The sequence below is a fragment of the Carcharodon carcharias genome, chromosome 2, assembly GCF_017639515.1.
Source record: "Carcharodon carcharias isolate sCarCar2 chromosome 2, sCarCar2.pri, whole genome shotgun sequence".
Taxonomy (NCBI): domain Eukaryota; kingdom Metazoa; phylum Chordata; class Chondrichthyes; order Lamniformes; family Lamnidae; genus Carcharodon; species Carcharodon carcharias.
Window position 1 is genome coordinate 54,891,986 of NC_054468.1, and position 20,721 is coordinate 54,912,706.

General features: G+C 42.7%; 1 protein-coding gene across 1 annotated transcript in view; it reads right to left on the reverse strand.

Annotated features, from left to right (window-relative positions):
* Positions 1–20,721, reverse strand: part of plch1 (phospholipase C, eta 1) — a 91,093-nt gene that overhangs the window by 61,899 nt on the left and 8,473 nt on the right. Inside the window, exons 2-6 of the mRNA XM_041205216.1 lie at positions 19,053–19,199; positions 16,760–16,990; positions 16,190–16,320; positions 8,520–8,690; positions 4,446–4,539 (exon numbers count right to left, since the gene is read on the reverse strand). Of these exons, the coding sequence (XP_041061150.1) occupies positions 4,446–4,539; positions 8,520–8,690; positions 16,190–16,320; positions 16,760–16,990; positions 19,053–19,188 (763 nt within the window). The 5' untranslated portion in view covers positions 19,189–19,199. The remainder of the gene's footprint in view (positions 1–4,445; positions 4,540–8,519; positions 8,691–16,189; positions 16,321–16,759; positions 16,991–19,052; positions 19,200–20,721) is intronic.

The window sequence follows — 20,721 nt, forward strand, 5'->3', positions numbered from 1 at the left end:
CAGGCTCCATGATCCTGATGCTCTCCTCGTGCAGATTCAAAGAGAGATGCATGCGTTAGTATATGTGTCCTAAGAACCTCTCTTGATTAAGTCTGAAGGCCCTTTCACACATGCAGGAGAGTGCTGGCCACCACTTGACTGGCCACTATGTAGTGCACTCATTGGCTGTCCGGAACCCCACCCACCTCCGCCTCTGCCCCACTCTACTTGACCGATTGGCGGCAGCTTTGGCCACTGGACTGCATGCTGTGCTCTCAGCTCAGACATTCTCCTAAACTGCATGCCTTAATAAAGACACTGGAGGCTGTGACGCCTCCACCAGTGACTGCGCCATGGCCATCTTTCACAAGGGGATTCTACAACTTGCCCAGTTGTCCAATTGTTCTGCTGCCCCCTAAAGCACACATTAATTTTCAGTCTGCACCTGAGGGGTGAAAAGTTCTGGAGCGTTTGGTGACACTCTCATGCTTTTGCTTTGCTCAAGTGGCCTGACTCTAAGCACGTCAATGGAGCTCCAGCTGAATGATCTCAGCTGCAGAACCACTTTTGACAAGCATTCCCATGTGCGTGACCGCTGCCCTCAACCATCCCACCCACCTTCCCCACTCCGGCATGTGCTGCATAGCCCCCTAAACCCCCGGCCTGACCCGCACTGGAGCCGCAGCCCTGGCACCGCACTGAAAACCAGATGGGAAAAAGTGAATTGCCCATGTCCCTACTGACTGCATGAAGCCTCTTCCTTGATGTACTATGGGTGATGCTTGCACAAGGTTGAGTGCACTCACTTCCAAGTTCCCCTCACAGTTCAGTTCACCAGATGCACCTTTTAAAGGTAGTCATGAAGAACACCATTCTGAAGTCATGCTACCTGGATGATAAGTTTGATGTGGAGGGCTTATAACGAGGTGATAAAGTATTGAAATTAGGTTCCTGACGTGCAGTGGCGGGAAACCCGGCTTACAATTGACAGGTGGAGCGAACGATCGCAAACTAGTTTCACAGCAGCTTGAAACCAATTTTTAGCCTTCTCGCCATATTGCCCCTGCTCGCCATGATGCCCAACACCAACGGGACTGGACGATTCCACCCATAGAGTTCTTGAAATCGTGAGACAAATTACATCTGTCATAGGGAATGTACTAGAATCCATTATTAAGGAGGTTGCAGATGGATACTACAATGTGAACAGACAGAGTCAATGTGGCTTTATGAAAGAGAAATCATGTTTAACTAATGTAGTTAATGAACTAACAGTCAAGGTGGCTAAAGGGGAACCGGTAGATGTATACTTAGATTTCCAAAAGGCATTTGATAAGATACCACATCAAAGGTTACTACACAAGATAAAAGCACATGTAGGGGGTAACATATTAGGATAGATGAAGGAACGGTTAGCTAACAGGAAGCAGAGAGTAGGGATAAATGGGTCTTTCTCGGATCGGCAAGATGTAATTAGTGGAGTGCCACAGGGATTAGTGCTGGGTCCACAAATTTTTACAATCTATATCAATAACTTGGATGAAGAGATCGAATATATGGGAGTTAAATTTGCCAATGACACCAAGATACATGGGAAAGTAAGTTGTCAAGAGGAGGTAGAGTGTCTGCAAAGGGAAATAGACAGGTTAAGTGAGTGGGCAAAAGTTTGGCAGATGGAGTATAGTGTGGGAAAATGTGAACTTGTCCACTTTGGCAAGAAGAATAGAAATGCAATATATTATTTAAATGGAGAGAGACTGCAGAACTCAGTGGTACAGAAAAATCCGGGTGCCCTGGTACATGAATCACGTGAAATTAGTGTGCAAGGACAACAAGTGATTAGGAAGGTAAATGTAATTTTTAACATTTATTGCAAGAGGAATGGAATATAAAAACAGGGAAGTTTTACGGCAGCGTCCAGGGCCTTGGTGAGACCACATCTGGAGAACTGTGTACAGTTTTGGTTTCCTTATTTGAAAAACGGTATAGCTGCTTTTGAAGCAGTTCAGAGAAATTCACTCAACTCATCCCCGGGATGAAACGTTTATCCTATGAAGAAAGTTTGAACAGGCTTGCCTATACCCATTGGAGTTTACAAGAACGAGGGGTGATCTTACTGAAACATATAAGATCTTGAAGGGACTTGATAAGGTGGATACCGAGAGGATGTTTCCTCTTGTTGGGGAGGCTAAAACTAGGAGACATATTTAAAAATAAGGGGCCTTCTTTTTAAGACAGATGAGGAGAATTTTTTTTCTCAGGGGGTTGCTGGTCTGTGGAATTCTCTTCCCTAGAAAGTAGTGGAGACCTGGTCTTTAAATATCTTCAAGGCTCAGTTAGATAGATTTTTGGTTTTGTTGGATATATTCTTTGTATTTTTAGAAATAAAAACAAACAGAAAGCCAAGAAAGCATTATCTATTTTGATATCCTGGTAATTTTCTGACAGTCTGTTGATTCTAGGAAAGTTCCAGCCAATCTGAATCACAGTCTAGATGGCCAGGGATATTGGCAACAAAAGGCCTTGGCAATTTATTTAGCAATACAGACCGCAGCCACTGGCATTCAATGATCATTTACATTAATGGAAGAAGCAATAAGGATTTGCATATTCCAATACAATTCCATGTTATGACACAGCAGATAGTAAATGCTAAACTGCTCAAATCTCAAAGGGAAACTTGAAACAACTGTTTTGTAATTTGCATATTTATTTCGAGATGTGTGCCTTGAATTCAGTAGTAATAAGTCCACCAAGTCTTAGAGGGTTTTTACAAAACTAAATTAAGCATTTATTAATAAAAGAAATAATTTCAAGCCCATACTATGATAACTCCCAGCTCCCTCAATTAATCGAATTCCCAGTTACGCCTTCATTATAGCAACAGTAAAACATATAGGGCAGAATTTTCCTGTCGGCGAGCAGGGAACCCCTGACATCACCGCACCCCATTTAAATTTTCAGGAAGGCGGGGGCACAGCAAAATCAGCTGTGCACCCGCTGACCTGTCAATGGTCAATTAAGGCCATTGACAGGATCATTTAAAAAATTAAAAGACCTGCCCGTCCCCTTAAGGTTGGCGGGCAGGCCAGGAGCCCCGGTGGCAAACAGAAAAAACATGAAACCTCTAAAATGTTTAATAAAGTTTTACTGTAATTTATGAACATGTCCCATCTCACATGAGGGGGACATGTTAGGGAGTTTCTTTTTCTAATTCAAACTGTCACGATCTCCCTGAGGCAGCACTTTACCTCAGGGAGATATACGCTATTTCGTGCGCATGCGCAAAAGGGCGCACTCTCGCTTTTGGGGACTGCCCCCCGCCCCCGCCCACACAGGATGCGCATAGCTCTTCCCACCAGACGTCACACTGAGCGGGCCTTAATTAGCCTCCCCATGTAAAATGGTGGTGGAGCCCGCTTCTCCGGCAGGGATCGTCTCCCTGCCTGCCGGAGATTGGGTCAGGCCCGCTCACCTGGCAGGCAGAAAATTCCGCCCATAGATTTTAAAAGACCCAGGCAAAGTAACACGATACTCTGAATAATCAAATTCAAAGTAAGTTTTCTTCTCTTCATTTTGTGTAGACAGCAACTTGAGGCTTAGAGGCTGGAGGCTTTTCACACTTGTTAGATCTTAGAATACTTCTTTTCTACACACAACCTCATCTCCTTTATATTGATTTCCCCTTTGAATGCAAATTTCCATTGTTTCACTACATCTTTGAACTTAATCCCTCTAAAAATAAAAATCTATCATAGCACCAATTTTACCAGTAATCTTTGGAAAAAATAAACACACTGTTTCTCAACTCCTCCTGGCTAGGTGAAACATTTCACCCTTCTTTTGAATTCAAGCTCATCTGGTTTATTTAAAAATGCAAATGTTCCCTTTACACCTCACATGCTAAAACTTCACCCATGTTTACCTATTTAGCATTTCAAACCTAGCTTCTCTTCTTACATCAAAGCCTTCAGATCAGCTGCCTTTAATTCAATTAAGTCCCAAACACACCTACATAGACACAGGCCCCCACTATTACTCTACTTTATAACAAATTCCAAATAACATTATGATAATTATTATAACTTCCTGACACTCCATTATGTTAAGCACATCATACATTGATGTTACTAAACTGATTAAGTTACCGGGGATTTTTTACAAAAATATCGACATTTTAGCATATGATAACAATGTAACATTGATAAAAATGATAAGATCATGAGATAGAATGAATATGCAAATAATTTTCATAACATTTAAAGCATTTTTGTGCTACTCAAATTAAATTTGAAAAGGGACCAGGTTATCCAACCAGATCATGAGGTTAAAAAAAAGATACAAAAGAAAATATTTGGCTAAATCCATTTCATTAGTGTTGCAGTACTCTTTGCCATAAAGTATGGTACAAGTTCATCTTACATTTTCCACATATAAACATTTACAAAGTTTATTATTTCAATTACCTTCGACTCCCAAGACATTTTGTTGCTTGTTTTCCTCGGAGACTTCAAACTTTCTTATAATATCCATACAATAGTCTAATGTCACATTCGCCATCTGTGTGAAGAATAAATGTGAACCTAGGGGATTTTTCAAAAAGAAATCTCACCATTGTCCTGAGAAAAATACAATGTGATGAACAAAATCTCAAATCCAGGGTTTGCTGATTATATATAAATTAACTTACAGAAAACTCCAATCAATTTAATTCCCTTAAACTTCATAATATTTTAAATAGACACATGAACTTAGGGTTAAATTGGATAGCCTCTGAAAACAGGTGCAGGGATCCTGACATGCAATGGACACGCACCAATGCAGGCAGCACATTCTTTCTGTTGCCTCCTCATTTGAATGATCTGTGTCAAATCAGCGCTAATTATGTTGTTCATTGGCTGGGCACATCAGTAGGAGGCCAATATCGTGAGTGGCAAGTGCCACTTAAAGCTACCCTGCCCTGTTCCAAGACAGCCTACCTGTTTTAAAGTGGACGTGCAATGTGACTGGAGTAGGTGCTAGGAGTTGCAGTTGAAGGGAATATGGTCCAGAAAAGAATAAGGAATGGCACAACGGGGGAAAGTGTGGGCTCCAAGTTTTTTGGGCACTACTCTGGAGACCTTAGTGGAGGAGGTGGAAAGGAGAATGTCCTGTATCTGCAGTGGTTGGGGCTGGGGAGGAGGCCCTCAGACATCTTGTCAAAAGGTGGTGGGAGCAGATAGCTATGGAGGTTAATGTGCAAAGCCAAGCCCTGGAGGCCTAAATGCAGTGCCGCAAGAAGTTATTGACCTTGCTTCAGTGGTCAAGATTGGTAAATGCTTCTTCAGTGCCATATCCTCAGCTACTTTTCCAAAATCATCACATCAACATCACTTATCCAACAACAATCTCTATCCATCAGACCTCAGAACTAACATTCGTATGCTTCATCTCAATTTTGCACACTTAGCACAGCTGTAAGCTGTTGGAGATCATCCTCCAACATCATCTGCAGTCTCCTCCACTAAAATCCAGCAGCCTTCTATCAATCAAGATACAGCCACTAGAATAGTACTTCATGAGAATAATAGGACAGGAAAAGACACAGAAAAGACAGGCACTAAGGGACTGTACATAAGTGATCAAGTTGATTTCTGCATCATAATGTTTGTTTTACAAATTTGGTTTGGAATGTTTATCTTTTGTTAGTTTTTATTTTTATACTGCGGCCAAGATGAAACTGTGATGGTTAGTGACAGAAGGAAGTTGTAAGACTGTTGATATATGAGGAATTGGAGTTGCAGTTTACTGGTATTGCACTTTGATGACTGCTTCACAGCACCATGGGCAAAAGGGGGCTGCTTAGGTTGCTTCCTCCCTTCCACTTCCTCATCCTCAACAGTTTGCTGAATAATTGGTGGCAAGTGTGTTCCCTCGCGATGGCAAGGTTGTGCAGTATGTAGAAGATGACCATGCAACTTGACACTTGCTTTACAGGGTACTGTCTGGCTCCTCCAGGGCCATCCAGGTAGCGGAAGCATTGAGCAGAATCTTTGGGAGACGACGGAGGTCTTGCCTGCCAGTTGGAGAGCCAGCAAGAAATGCACATTGCTTCCTTTGGGGAAGGTCTGCCGAACTATGAGCCAGGTCAGGCAATGGAGAGGTCAGCGGCAGGCCTTTCCCTGCGAACAGGACCCCACCTACCGAAAGCTGCCAGCTAATCAAAGGTGGGCAGCCCTTTTGCTCAGCTGCACCACTGGGGGACACCAAGCAATCTGCACAGGTTTACTTGTCATGCACGATGCAAGGCAACAGGCCTGCCTGCATCCACCCCCCCAACAGGGCTAATACCAGCAGTGGTGGAAGGAGGCCCTTAATTGCCCATTTAAGGGCCTCAATTGGCAGGGCAGGTAGGTCGAAAACATGCCTTCTCGGCCTGGACTTAAACCAGGGTGGAGGCGGGAACATGGCAGAGTTCTCACGTGCCACCCTCCCACCCGATTAAATGCTCTCCCTGTCTCCAAACATGCCACTAGAGGGGGCAGAAAAATCTGCCCATTGCTTCAGTGTGCTCTCCCATCTTGTGCGATAGGATAGCTTTCATTGTATGCATGCTGTGCACATTTGCGAAGTTCCACACTGGGGTCATCAACCATGTTGTTAGTGGATGACCCTTGTCAACCAATAGCCATCCTTTGGTTTGCTTCAGTGGCTCAAATGAAACTGGCACAGTGAACTGACACAGAGTGAAGATATCATCACTGGTGCCAGGATAGGGGGCATTTACCTGCATGATTTCTTGACTATACCCACACAACAGTTAAACATTGAGGGTGTGGAATTCCTTTGGGTTCCAGTCTCAGGTAGAGTTGATATGTGGTGCCTGTGAAGTGGTGCGTATGCAGTCAATGGCACCCTCCGCCAGAGGGACTTCTGCAGTCCTAGTGAAGCCAGTTGTTTTCACAGGCAAGAGAGGATGACATGTAGCTAGCTCTCATTAAATAGAAAAGCCTCAGTGACACCCTCACCCAACAGTGGATGACAAACTGGGAGATGTTGCAAATACTTCCAGCCTAAAAGAAACCCAACGTACAAAAGTTCTCGCAATGGTCACCTTTATAGTCACTGACAACACAGTCCTTGCCCGGCTCCAAGTTGTAGTTATGGCTGAAGCAGGGGACAGATTTCAGCAAGATGTCCTTACTTAAGAGCAGATGTCTCACATGTTGTTCAAGCAGGCGTTTCAAGTTGGAGAATTGCTCCCTGAACATCCTGGGCAGATATGCCCACCTGCTGAGAGACCCTCTCCTCTCTCTTCCAGCAGCTTTTCCTGCTCTGTGTGATCTCTGTTTATTCTCCAAGTCACAATGTATTATCAGGAGAATGTCTAATAATGCACTCGTGAGAGCAACTGGTTTGCATAGAAGCCTTCAAGTCAGCAAAAAGTCTTTCAGCAACTGCCATATGATTTCCTGTCATCTTTTGCAACTTGCAATAACTATAGAAAGCATCAAACACTTGTAGAATTGTGGTAACAGCAAAAAGAAATCAACCAGCAACTAAGGTAAGGGTACTTGCTGATCCTTTTAAATAGTGCTCATGACAGAGGAGTTCTTCACACTGCTGAACACATGTTCGGCTATGTGAAGTTAAAGGGAGGGTTTTGCTGAAGCCTTGAGCTGCAAAATGGCAGTGCTGGTGTCAAATCAATATTGCAAATTGCTCTGCAAACTCTGCACAAATAGGCCACTAACAAGTTCAATCTCTCACCCCATCATTCTTTTAATAAAACACTTCTTTACATGAGGAATGGATCATCTCTGTCCAACTACTCCTCTTGTCAAGTGCGGCAAGGGCAAAAATGCAAAGTAATTATTTTGTTTCGCTGCCTCAACGATCACAATTATTGCGCACAATAATAATATGCACACAATTATTATTCCCCATTGCACTATTTGCCTTGCAGTCAGGCTTTCAGGAGGAGGAGGCATATAACAGGGTTTCAGAAACGGGATCCAATTGGGAAGTGCCATGTGGGGAACCGTACATTTACGCACAGCAATGTGTCAAATTTGCCAGACCTCTGCTCCTGATGACTACCTAGTGGGCATTGTTGCAAAGTATGATTGTGTAGGTGCAACAACTGGGCAAATCTTTGAAGTCCCCCTTAAATTTCTCCTCAACACTTAAACTCACAATTGAGGAATGGCTCCTTGTATGAGGTGCCAGAGGCAGCCTGCGTCAATAGGAAACATATTCCAGCATAAGTTATTAATGCCTTTAAGAAAGGGCAAGAGAAAATTGGGTGTTGGGTGGGAGTGGGTGGGTGAAGAGGAATTAGCCACAAGTTATTTATGGAACCATGAATTGTGCACAGACGTTGGATGATCAACAAAACTATCTTATTATTGCTGCAGCCTGAGCCTTGAATTGATTTGACAAAGACATGAAAAGGGACAAAGAGTGTAAATCAAAAAATCCAAAGTGCAATGGTGCTGCATTTACTCTGAATTGCAACTCAAAGTTTGGAGGGTTTAAAATATGGTGCTTGGCTGACTTACTTTTTGTTCCGATTTAAGAAACTGAGCAAGCTCTTCCACAGTCAGATAGTCCTTCTTGTCACTGTAAAACTTCACCAGCAGAAAGAGATCCCGTCGCAAAGACATCATCTTATAAAACACAGAGAACTCTTCAAGATTTAATGTGCCCTGATTTTCATCTGTGTCAGCTTCCTGTCAGGAATAAAAATAAAAGGAAAGTCTTCCCATTCTGCACTATAGTTAAAACCAAGATTTCATGTTATTCAGCTGTACATTTTTTTGAATTGGATTTTTGGATATATTTTCCTTTTATCACAACAATCCTAACTCCTTGTTTTTTTTCACCTCACCCCACAACTGACTGGAATTGTCCTGTTAACTGTAGTCAGTTTCTAAGCTGCTGTCATTGACCGTTGTGATCAATAAGGACAAATCATAAATTACTAGATCCCACCAATTTTCCCTTTACCTTCCTCTCCCCATCTCCCAATTCCCAAAGTGGAACAGTGCACATCTTCCTCTATTAAGCTGAGACCAGGAGCTATATAAAGGACACAAACCTGCATACATTCTCACTATCTATAATAGACAGTTTAAATCTCAAACACTCACAATCAGTCATAAAATTGTGAAGTTCTCACAGATTATCCACATGGAAGAATTTCTTCCACAATAGTTGAAGGTGAAATACAGCACTATAAAATAATTAATTTATAAAGTAAGTACCCATTTTCACATTAAAGATGAATTATGAGGAAACATTAACAATTGTTGGTGATAAAATATATACACATTTTTACAAAGTAAAAGGGTATAGACAAAATGCACCATTACTTGAAACAGAGAGTAAAATGCATCATTTCTTAAAATCGACAGTAAAGAGTGTTTTATCCAATTACAAGCACTTTATAATGGCAACTGTTATATTAGTAACCTCAATTGTTCAATTAACGTACCGCAGTTTAATTATACTCAAGTATTCACTGTTCAAATGGTAAAACTAAATCCTGTCCACTACGTTAACTGAACAGTCACCTGTGACTTAAAAGCCCAATTTCTAATGCATTTCTGAAGAAGTTTTCCCAAAAGAGAATTTATAATTGTATCTATATCTCAGTCAATGATAGCATCATCATGATAAAGCTGTCTTGTCTGACATTGTGTTAGCTCTTTTTCTACTTTACTGGCAATCAGCAGTGCGATTCTGTCATATTAATTATAAAATCACTATCTGCTCTCTCCCGTTTGTCATGCTTCATTATATTTATGAAAGAATATGAGCAACTGATTCAGTTACTGTAATTGAACTGTGTTCAATGTCATGTTTTTGAAAATATCAAAAAGTCCTCACAATAGCAGAAGGAAATTAATATTTTTCTCAAACATTGTCTGATAAAGTGGTATTGCCACACTGTTGGAAAGATAGCTGCTATTAAGGGTCATAGAAATATATTGAATAAATTATTTTAATTTACCCACTGGGCTCAAAAATTGCCAGTCGTACATGAAACTTTGCAATGGTCTTTCCATGCTCGAGTAATACCCGTCATGTTCTGGGTTTTTCACGCCCGCAAACCTTTTTTCCTCACCGAAGAGGTTTGAGAAAAAGTGTTTAAATGCATTTAACAAAAAAGGCAATAGGTACTTAAAGTGCTAATGCATTAAGCTCTAATGTTGTTTCCCCTTAGCTAAATCTTAAGTATTTTTTTTCCTGTCTTATCTATGCAATAAATAAGCACCACTTACTCATTGTGTTAGGAGGGCTCTGGTCCCTTCTGGCTAGGATGTGATGTGGTTAAAAATCCTACACAATAAGGTTCTGCAAATACTATAAAGTTAGTGAGACTTTAAATAGAAAATGGATAATGAAAGCTTTGAAGAGGCTTAAAAGTTTGGAATGCATTTTCTGCAACTGACTTGGGGAAAGTAAAGCATGTTTATTATTTAGCAATGTTACACAAGGACAGTACCAATTGAATCAAATGAATTTGGCCATATCCGTTCCTTTGTATGTCCACTTGCTAACAAATAAAGAAGCCTAGTGACTTTTAGCTGGCCTCACCTCATCAGTCTACTTTGGAAAAGATTGAAAAAGCATACATGCAAAAACACAAATAGCTAATTCAGATCATCATGATATTAATGCTGCGCCCTGAGTTAAATTATTGTGTATAGTTAAATATTTGCTATTCTGTGCACGTGCCTACATATAAAACATTCAGACTCCCTATGAGAGTGACCAGCGCCAAGAAATCTAAGGGGAGAATTTATAATCCCTTTGTGAAACCTCATCCCGCCTGTGGATGAAGTTTCATGGGCTGAAAATTCCCTTCGTTGGGGGGTGGGGGGTGGGCGAGTGAATGCAAAGCTGATTGGCGGCCCCAATCGGGTGCGCCCGGGCATTTTATGTGGGTGGGCCAATTAAGGCCCGCCCAGCATGACAAACACCCAGAAGTGCTGAGCGCTCCCTCTGCGGGCGGGGGGGATTCCCTGAGTCGGGGCCTGTGCTCTTTCATGCATGCGCGCGAAAGAGCACGAGATTAGTTTAAGTTTGAAAAATTTAATAAAGGGAAAAAAAAATTTAAGGACATGTCCCCTCATGTGAAACTGTCACATGAGCTGGGACATGTCCATTAATTTTTTTTCAAAATATTTTATTTAATTAATAAACCCTTTATGAAACCTCACCCCGCCCATGGATGAGGTTTCATGAAAAATGTAAAGGCCGTCAGGGCTCTTCGCCTGCCCACCAACCTTAAGGTTGGACAGGCAGCCCTGACAAGTACTTCGATTAGTTGATTAATGGCCTTAATAGGCCTTTGACAGTTCGGTGGGTGCACAGCCGAGTCCAGTGCATGCCCGCCAAGCTGAAGGTCAGAATGACACATAAGGTTGGATGGGCAGCATTTGTAACAACTTTAATTGCTTTCTTAATGGCCTTAATAGGCCTTTGACAGTTCGGCAGGCACACAGTCGACGCAGCTCCACGTCAGCTGAACTGACAATCTAAATGATGCACGGTGACATTGGGACACCTACCTGACATCACCTTGCGTCATTTTACATGTCAGCGAGCAGGCCCTGCCCCTGTTTGCCAGCCGGAAAATTCTTCTCCATGAAAAATGTGAAGGCCGCCAGGGCTCTTCGCCTGCCCGCCAACCTTAAGGTTGGACGGGCAGCCCTGACAAGTACTTTGATTAGTTGATTTATGGCCTTAATAGGCCTTTGACAGTTCGGTGGGTGCGCAGCCGACTCCAGTGAAGGCCCACCAAACTGATGATCAGAATGACACACGGTGACGTCGGGACGCATGCCTGACGTGCCCGACATCACCGCCCGTCGTTTTACGCCCACCCCATGTACCGACCAGAAGATTCTGCTCTGAGGCAAAGATCAGTCAGCAAATTGGAGAAATGGCTCCTGCATTAATCCCTGAAGACAGAATCATCACATCATGACAAGTGCTACAATGGAGGCAGATTTTAGTTTAAAAGTTTCTTTTTAAATGTTTTAAAGATTTTACTTGGCAATTTATTTATTTTTTCCTGTTTTGGTCTAACATCACTATACCTAATGCATATCCCTTACTGATTATTTACAAAAGATTATTCAAAGCCTTTAAACTTTTTTAGGTCCTTGCTGATCAAGAAACCATTAAATCAGTACCAGCAGATGAAGATACATTTTCACCTCAAAGGCACTTTAGAAAATTCAATAGTAGCAGTTTCTTTATTTGGCTTTCAATCATATATTTAAAAAAATGTCAAAAAGAAAAAGTTCATTGGGAAAATTCCACTGTAGGTTATGCATTACCAAAAGTAATTTTGCCAAGGTAAATCTACACAGATATTAGAAAAAAAACTCAACTCATCACTGGTTCCCTTAATACTCCCTCTCTTTCATGGATGTTTCGAGATAGTGCATAACGTTAAGAAAAAATGATAAAAGCAATAGAAAAGGGTCTTTATTCATGACTCCTATTAAATTGAGATCTATGCACAAATACATAAATGCATGCAATAAGTCTTCCTTCCCCCAAGGTTTGATCTTTTATTATATACTGAAGCTTTATCTCAATTTATGGAGGGTAGCATAAACTGATGTATTCCATTGAATTTAAGTTACTGGCTTAGGCTGTCTGCTGACTGATTAAAATCAACCTCCTGTCCTTCAACTATTTGAACTCTTATTGAATTACAAACACATTTTCATTATTTCATTTTAGGATGATAAGAAACATCAGTGGGGGTGGGGGGTGGTTTAGATTAAGTTCAGTTTTTAATAATATACAATGAATAATGGGAGCATAATAAAATTTAGTTCAATTTAGATTGGAAAAAAGAGATTCTGGAAATCCCAACAACTCATTGCATATTATAAAATGATTCAATATTTAAAATGTAATTTTTAATTTTTATACATGCATATTATTTTGTGGAGTATGTGCTCCGTACCCAGCTTGAACATAGTTTCCAGGATCGCCTCTATCACAATCTCTAGATTAATGAACAGAGAAGTGGATGCTTCAAATGTACATATGTTTGTATATATGTCGCTTCCACAGCACAAGGCAAGGTGGCTTCTGGCAAATTAAAGTTATCCTCTGATGCTGATGTGACCTTTAGTGGAGCTAGACAAAGAGCAGTGGTCTAAATAGTTGCGTCACTCAAGAGGAAAAACCTGTTCCAGTGGATGACTTAATGCAGAGGGGTAGAACGTAACTGCATTCCAGCAGCAAAATAAGGTCATCAGTTAAGTTCTCCTCTCCCTTTCCCCTAGCCTGTGTCCCTTGTTTTTCTACATTTGAAACAGCTTTAGCTGGCAAACAGTGTGAGTGAATCTGTACATAAAACAAACTGAGATTACACATACAAGGTACAACACTGTTAATTTCTGATGAGTACACTCAATCTAGAATTTTTTAAAAATTCATTTTACGGGATGTGGGTATCACTGGCCAGTTTTTATTGGCCATCACTAATTGCCCTCGAGAAGGTGGTGGTGAGCTGCCTTCTTGAACCGCTGCAATCCTGTACTTTTAGGGAGGGAGTTCCAGGATTTTGATCCAGCAACACTGAAGGAACGGTGATATATTTCCAAGTCAGAATGGTGAGTGGCTTGGAGGGGAATTTCCAGATGGTGATGCTCCCATCTATCTACTACCCTTGTCCTTCTATAAGGTAGTGGTTGTGGGTTTGGAAGGTGCTGCTTAAGGAGCCTTAGTTAGTTTCTGCCGTGCATCTTGTAGATGGCACACACTGCTGCCACTGTGCGCCAGCGGTGGATGGAGTGCATGTTTGTTTGCATGCATGTTTGTGGAAGGATGTCAATCAATCAGGCTGCTTTGTCCTGGATGCTGTCAAGCTTCTTCAGTGTTGTGGGAGCTACACTCATCCAGGCAAGCGGAGAGTATTCCATCACACTTCTGACTTGTGTCTTGTAGATGGTGGGCAGGCTTTGGAGAGTCAGGTGGTGAGTTACTTGCCATAGGATTCCTAGCCTCTGACCTGCTCTTGTAGCCACAGTATTTATATGGCTAGTCAAGTTCAATTTCTAGTCAATGGTAACCCCCAGGATGTTGATACTGGGGGATTCAGCAATGGTAATGCCATTGAATGTCAAGGGGTGATGGTTAGATTCATTAGATGGTCATTGTCTGGCACTTGTGTGGCACAAATGTTACTTGCCACTTGTCAGCCCAAGCCTGGATATTATCCAAGTCTTGCTGCATTTGGATATGAACTGCTTCAGTATCTGAAGAGTCGCGAATGGTGCTGAACATTGTGCAATCATCAGCAAGCATCCCCACTTCTGACCTTCTGATGGAAGGAAGGTCATTGATGAAGTAGCTGAAGCTGGTTGGGCCTAGGGCACTACCCTGAGGAACTCCTACAATGATGTCTTGGAAGTGAGGTGATTGACCTCCAACATCTTCCTTTGTGCTAGGTATGACTCCAACCAGCAGAGAGTTTTCCCCTGATTCCCATTGACTCCAGTTTTGCTCGGGCTCCTTGATGCCGCACTCAGTCAAATGCTGCCTTGATGTCACTCTCACGTCACCTGATTTGGCTACATATTCTGCTCATTTGAATAAGGTTTGTGCAGAATCTGTGCAGTAGAAAAAATGTGGGGAAAGATAACTGATAATTCTTGAAGAAAGGACATAAATGGTCTCAATGACCTTAAAACTGCACAAAACAATAACAATTATATTTTACAAAAGATCATCCAATAAAGTAATGAAAGGCATTGGAAGAAAAGAATGAATAATAAAATAGCTAAGATGGTGAAACATCTATTCAAGAAAAAAAAAATTACGAGAATGAAAGGGAGAACGGAAAGAGAGAAAAGATGCAGCAAATTTGAAGTTAAAAACATGAAATGTTGGAAACATGCAGTAGGTCCACTCCTCCCAAGGACAAAAAGAAACAGGTCAGACAACTGCAAATAACAGGGCCCTGTCTATTAATATACTTAGCTTTGAGTACATGCAAATATGCCACACTGCGGGCCTGACTGACAGTCTTAAATTAGTTGTCAGTGTAATTTTTAGCACACTGAGGATTAGTTAGCAAATGTCATCCAAAATCCGAATCACATCTAATATTAGACACTGTGACATTAGACACAAGGGACTCTCACGTCCTTACAATAGGTCCTCCTTGACAACGGCAGCTAGTATCTAGGCTTTTTTTATTGTTTACCCATCATGAAAGGCTAACTAACTGCTTGTTACCATTGGTAAGGTTTTGTCCATAAGTGACTCCTGGGGCAGGGTTTTGTTTTTGGATTCTGACTAAATGGGGGTCTTGATTCCACACTATCAGGAACAGCAACCCAGTGTTTTTCTTTAATTGGCCATTTAGTGGCCAGAGTGCGTACTTGTTGTCTGATTAAGTATGGCAGGTGAGCTGTCAAAGCGGAAGGGGCAATAGGAGGTTCTCCAGCACTGAAAGAGCTGTAGCCTGCCGGTGCAGGTAAGAGGGAAGATGCCTCCAGTTTGTGGCCCAGCTGCCGGGTCACCATTGTGGAGGGGGAGCCCCTCCACAGCTGTGACCAAGTAAGCAGGGAGGTCTTCGAACCTGCCTGGAGTGCTGGTTCCCTGGTCTGCTGCTGGGTGGCTGCCTCCAGACAGTTGACCTGTTCCTGACGTCATCAAGGCCCACAGACCAACTGGAAAATTCTACTCGGCCTCTGACAATTCGCCTTAATTACCCTTTTCCTTCCACCCAGATTTAGCCTCCGGCAAACGGCCGGGAGACAGGATAGTACCAGCAAACTGGCTTGTCAGCCAGTGACGCCAAATTACATGTCTGCCTGCTTCCATTCTCGCCTCTATATCAGGGCAAAAATTCTGCCCCTGGTTTCCAGGATGACACCTTAGGTGCCATTTATCACTTATAATATACAGGCTGTTCCTTGGCTGTGGATATATCTCGGCACATTTTTGAAGCCTGTGAGAAAAATATGTTTTTATAATCTTTTTAAGCAGGTAAATATTCCATAGATTAGTATTTCCATAAGAATGATAAAAGAGACAGAAAATTACTAGTAAATTTATATTCAAACATCCTGCACCATTTCAGTGGAATAATTACTTAATTTTAAGGGAGTGAAGTAAAGGAATCAGCAAAACAAATCATATTGACCAGCTTTAATCAGTTATGATCAGCTCCGAGGAGGCAACTAACCTGAAACATCTGCCTGATTTTCCTGCGAGGTAGATTCACGTTTAGTTTATGCATCAGTTGATAGATTTCTTCAATGCACAGTAAGCCATCTCCATTCCTGTCAGCTTCTTCAAAGGTCTGTTTTATCCATTTAAAAAGGGTATTAAGGAAAAATTAAATAGCAGTACGTATTGAGCAGTGCATTCAGGTTTGCTGAAAATTATTCCAATATTTGTATGCACCACTGTCCACATGCCTACAGTAACAGTAAAATTGATAAGACCATCGAGTTTTGAACGTTGCTTATTGTTGTGATAAAACAAAATGCGCTAAAGAATTATATTAGCAATGCAACAAATTTTGGGTGGTGAAAATTATTGTGAGGCATTTTAAGTACATGTAAACAATATGGTATGGACATGAAAATGAAATCATTATGGTACCTGACTTGTAGCCTTGAGGTTACGAATGCAAATCTACCATTGAAAGCTGAGAAAATAAACTTGTGATTTGTGGACTCGAAAGATTTAATCCATTCACTTAATGAGATGAGATGAAAACTGGTTTGTATCAATTACTGCAAAGGATATTGATCATGAATTCTCTGTCTTTTCGCAAGTGAATCTTCATCTTTGATTCCAGCCATTAGGTATTTTAATCCAGTTATCCAAGTGCGTGCATCCTCACAGTTGGATGTTACCAAATCCAATGCCTCCATATGACTGCCATGGTAAACACTGAAGCAGCAGCTAGGATCAAAGCTCCCTTCAGCATGCCGATGAAGGCTCCCTTCTATAACTTTACAAACGGAGTCAATGGTAACTGAGGGCAAGAAAAAAAAGTTGCAAATCATGTAAATGTACAACACTGGTTTTCACAATCTGCTCATTTATTTTACAATTTTCACCATTTATTTTAACTTGGTTTTTAATTTGAACATGGTATGGACATTGTAAGGGAAAAAACAAAGCTAAGATGCAATAATTTAATTTTTAAGACCAGTTAAACTTGGACTTTTTCCAGGCAGTACAGAAGTTGTGCTCTTCTAGAATACATCACTTTTCCTTGTTTTGCATTTCTTCTACTTTAATGGTCAAGTTCAATGTCAAAAGCTGAATGTTCGCTGATAATTGCACAATGATCGGCACCATTTGCAACTCCTTGGATGCTGACGCAGTCCATGTCCAAATGCAGCAAGACCTGAACAATATCCAGGCTTGAGCTGACAAGTGGCAAGTAACATTCTGCCAAGCAATGACAATCTCCAACAAGAGAGAATCTAATCATCGCCCCATGACATTCAATGGCTGAATCCCTCACTATCAACATCCTGGGGTTTACCAATGACCAGAAACTGAACTGGACTAACCATATAAATACTGTGGCTACAAGAGCTAGGAATCCTGTGGTGAGTAACTCACCTCCTGACTCCCCAAAGTCTGTCCACCATCTACAAGGCACAAGTCAGGAGTGTGATGGAATACTCTCCACTTGTCTGGATGAGTGCAGATCCAACAACACTCAAGAAACTTGACACCATCCAGGACAAAGCTGCCCACTTGATTGGCACCCCATCCACAAATATTCACTCCCTCCACCACTGATGCACAGTGGTATCTCATCTTTCAGTGGCAGCATTGTGTGCCATCTACAAGATGCATTGCAGAAACTCACCAAAGCTCCACAGGCAGCACCTTTCAATCCCATAACCGCTACCATCTAGCAGGACAAAGGCAACAGATGGAAACAATACCGTCTGGAAGTTCCCTTCCAAGCCACACACTGCTTTGACTTGGAAATATATCGCCATTCCTTCACTGTCACTGGGTCAAGATCCTGGAACTCCCTTGCCTAACAGCACTGTGGTTGTACCTACACCACATGGACTGCAGCGGTTCAAGGCAGCTCACCACCACCTTCTCAAGGTCAGTTAGGGATGGGCAATAAATGCTTGCCTAGTCAGCAATGCCCACGGCCCATGAATGAATTTTTAAAAAAGCTCATGTATGCTACAGATTTTACAATGCAAATTATTCAGTCATTGGCACTTTTTCAGTTCACTGAATGAATTTTGATATTAGGTTTGCAAATAACATGAAAATCTATATTTTTTTCCAAATATTTAAAAGGCATGAGGTGAATTTTATCAGGGGTCTTGTTGCTTGCCAACCACTGTAGTTTGCAGTTGGCTTTAAAAGTATAACAGAGCAGGTAGTGTTAACAAGCCAAGAGTGAGACTTTTGCTCTTCAGTGGAAGGAAGTCCCATCCATGAGAGCTGCCAGCCAATCGGTTTGGCCAGCAGCTCTTGCAGTCCCAACAGTGCCAGACAGTAGTGGGCACTTTTGGGACTGCAAGAAGTTCCATGAAGACAACAGCAGGGATACCAGAGTGAGGCAACTGCAGGCTTTTTGGATGGGGAGGGAATGGGTGCTGTTGTATGGGATGGAGGGATAGGATGTCAGGTTTGGAAGGCTGGGGAGGCAGGGCACAAAGTTGGTGTACCACCTTGGGGCCTGGCCCCTGATGCACACAGGGCACCCCCCCGAAGGGCGTAACCCCCCTTCCTTCCCACCTTTTCACCTCAAATGGTGAAAAAGCAGGCTTCCCACACTCATCCTCCTTCCACTGACCAGCAGGGATGTGGAATGAGGCCCTTAATTGGGCAGTTAAGGGCATCAATAGGCCTAAAGGCAGGTGGCCTAATGGGAACCTCACCCACCCATTGTATTAAGGGAAAGGGTCGAGTGTGGGTGGGTAGGAAGGCTTCCTGCCGAAAACACAGCTGGTGGGAGGCTGTAAAATTCACCCCCATGGTATTTAGTTGCATGTTTGCTCATGTATTTTAATCCAAAGTAATTGGAAAGCAGGAGTGAAAATTCTTACTTTTTGCCTTTTCGTTTTTCCTTGATGGACGCCACCTAATGCATGTCCTGTGTTCATCCAGGTAGAAAAGGCGAACCAAGCCTTTGCTCCCACTTTTTAGCTTGACCATTTGAGTTCCTGACTGCATTACACTCATGCATCTTTCCACTATGAAAAAAATCAAAAAGGCCAGTAATGGTCAATTAGTAAGGATAAAAAAGCAGGTTTGATATTAAAAAAAGTCTGTTGATTAATATGCAAAGTATCTCAAAAGCTATATTGACAGATCCCCTCAGTAGTAAAATCTATGGGCAGAATTTTCCCATTGTCATGCGGGAGCGGGACCTGCATGCCGACACGTAAAATGACATGCAGTGACGTCAGGCGAGCGTCCCAATGTCACCACGCGCCATCGCGATATTTCGCTGGGCAGGCACACGATGATCTCCGATGCGGGCCTACCATTAATTAATGGGCCACTTAAGGCCCTTGAGGCATCAATTGATGGCAATTTTCCGGTGCCCATGCGATCTTTGAGCCGGCGCATGGGTGCAACAGGCAGGCGGGTAGGACACATTCATCCACTTGCACAATAAGAGGGCTTAGTGGGGTCACGAGTGTGCACTGTCAAATATTGATTTTTTAAAGTTACTGATACTTGTGTGATCTGCAATACCTCAAAACGCATACCAGCTGTTTGGACTGGGCTCACAACCTTCAGGTCAACACTCTGCAGTGAGGAATCTTTTTTGGGCCTGCAGGTTTCAGGAAGCCTCCCCTTAGCCTGGGAATGGGAGTTGATCTCTCCACTGGAGGCACCTCCTCTGAAGAAGAAGGGAGGGCGAGAACTGGGAGGAGACCAGGAGTGCACATTCAGCCTCCAGAGGAGCCACCTTTGGGAGGAGAGGCACAGGCACAAGGAACTTAAGAAAACAAAATGACAAAGATGTTAAAAATCACACCAACTCATAAAGACCTCATTGCGGGCCAACACAAAAGCACTAGTGATAAACCCGTGGTGTGCCTAAGGTGCCTTATATTTACATTTTCGGCTGCTATGTATTGATGCTGCTGTCTTGCTGGAAGTGGCATCTGAGCCAGCCTGCTCACTCTGCTCTCCTGTTGGCCTCGATGACCTTGGTGGTCGTCCTCTGGCCCATGGAGCCTGTGATGGCCCCGGCTGGGAGGGAGCTGCCAGTTCCACAACTGACATCTCCCCAGTCGCAGCCTCATCGGATGCAATGGTCAATGGCAGAGGAGTGGAGGATCTGCTGCCATCATCCGGAGCGCCCTGAGAGGAGCCCACAGAGACGTCAGGCAGTTGCAGCGCCGTGAGGTCACTTCGGACCTCCCTGCTCACTGTGGATGGATGGGCACCAAGCTGGGAAACTTGGTGCCCACACCATCTTCCATACTTGCACCGACCAGCTGAGGTCAATGCCGATGTGAGTGCTTGCAGGTCCAAGCACAACCTCAGGTAGTCCTGATTGGTCTCCTGGAGGAGCCTCTCCACGAAAGTTGCCACTCTCTCTATGGAGGACGAATGGCGCTCGGCCATGAGGCTCATTGCATCGGCAACAGTCGACGTAGACTCCTCCACCATGAACACCAATGTCAAGCATAGCCTCGGGTATCTCTACCAGATGCTCCCGCACACCTGGCAGCATTTCGTGCATTTGCTGTGTCGCGG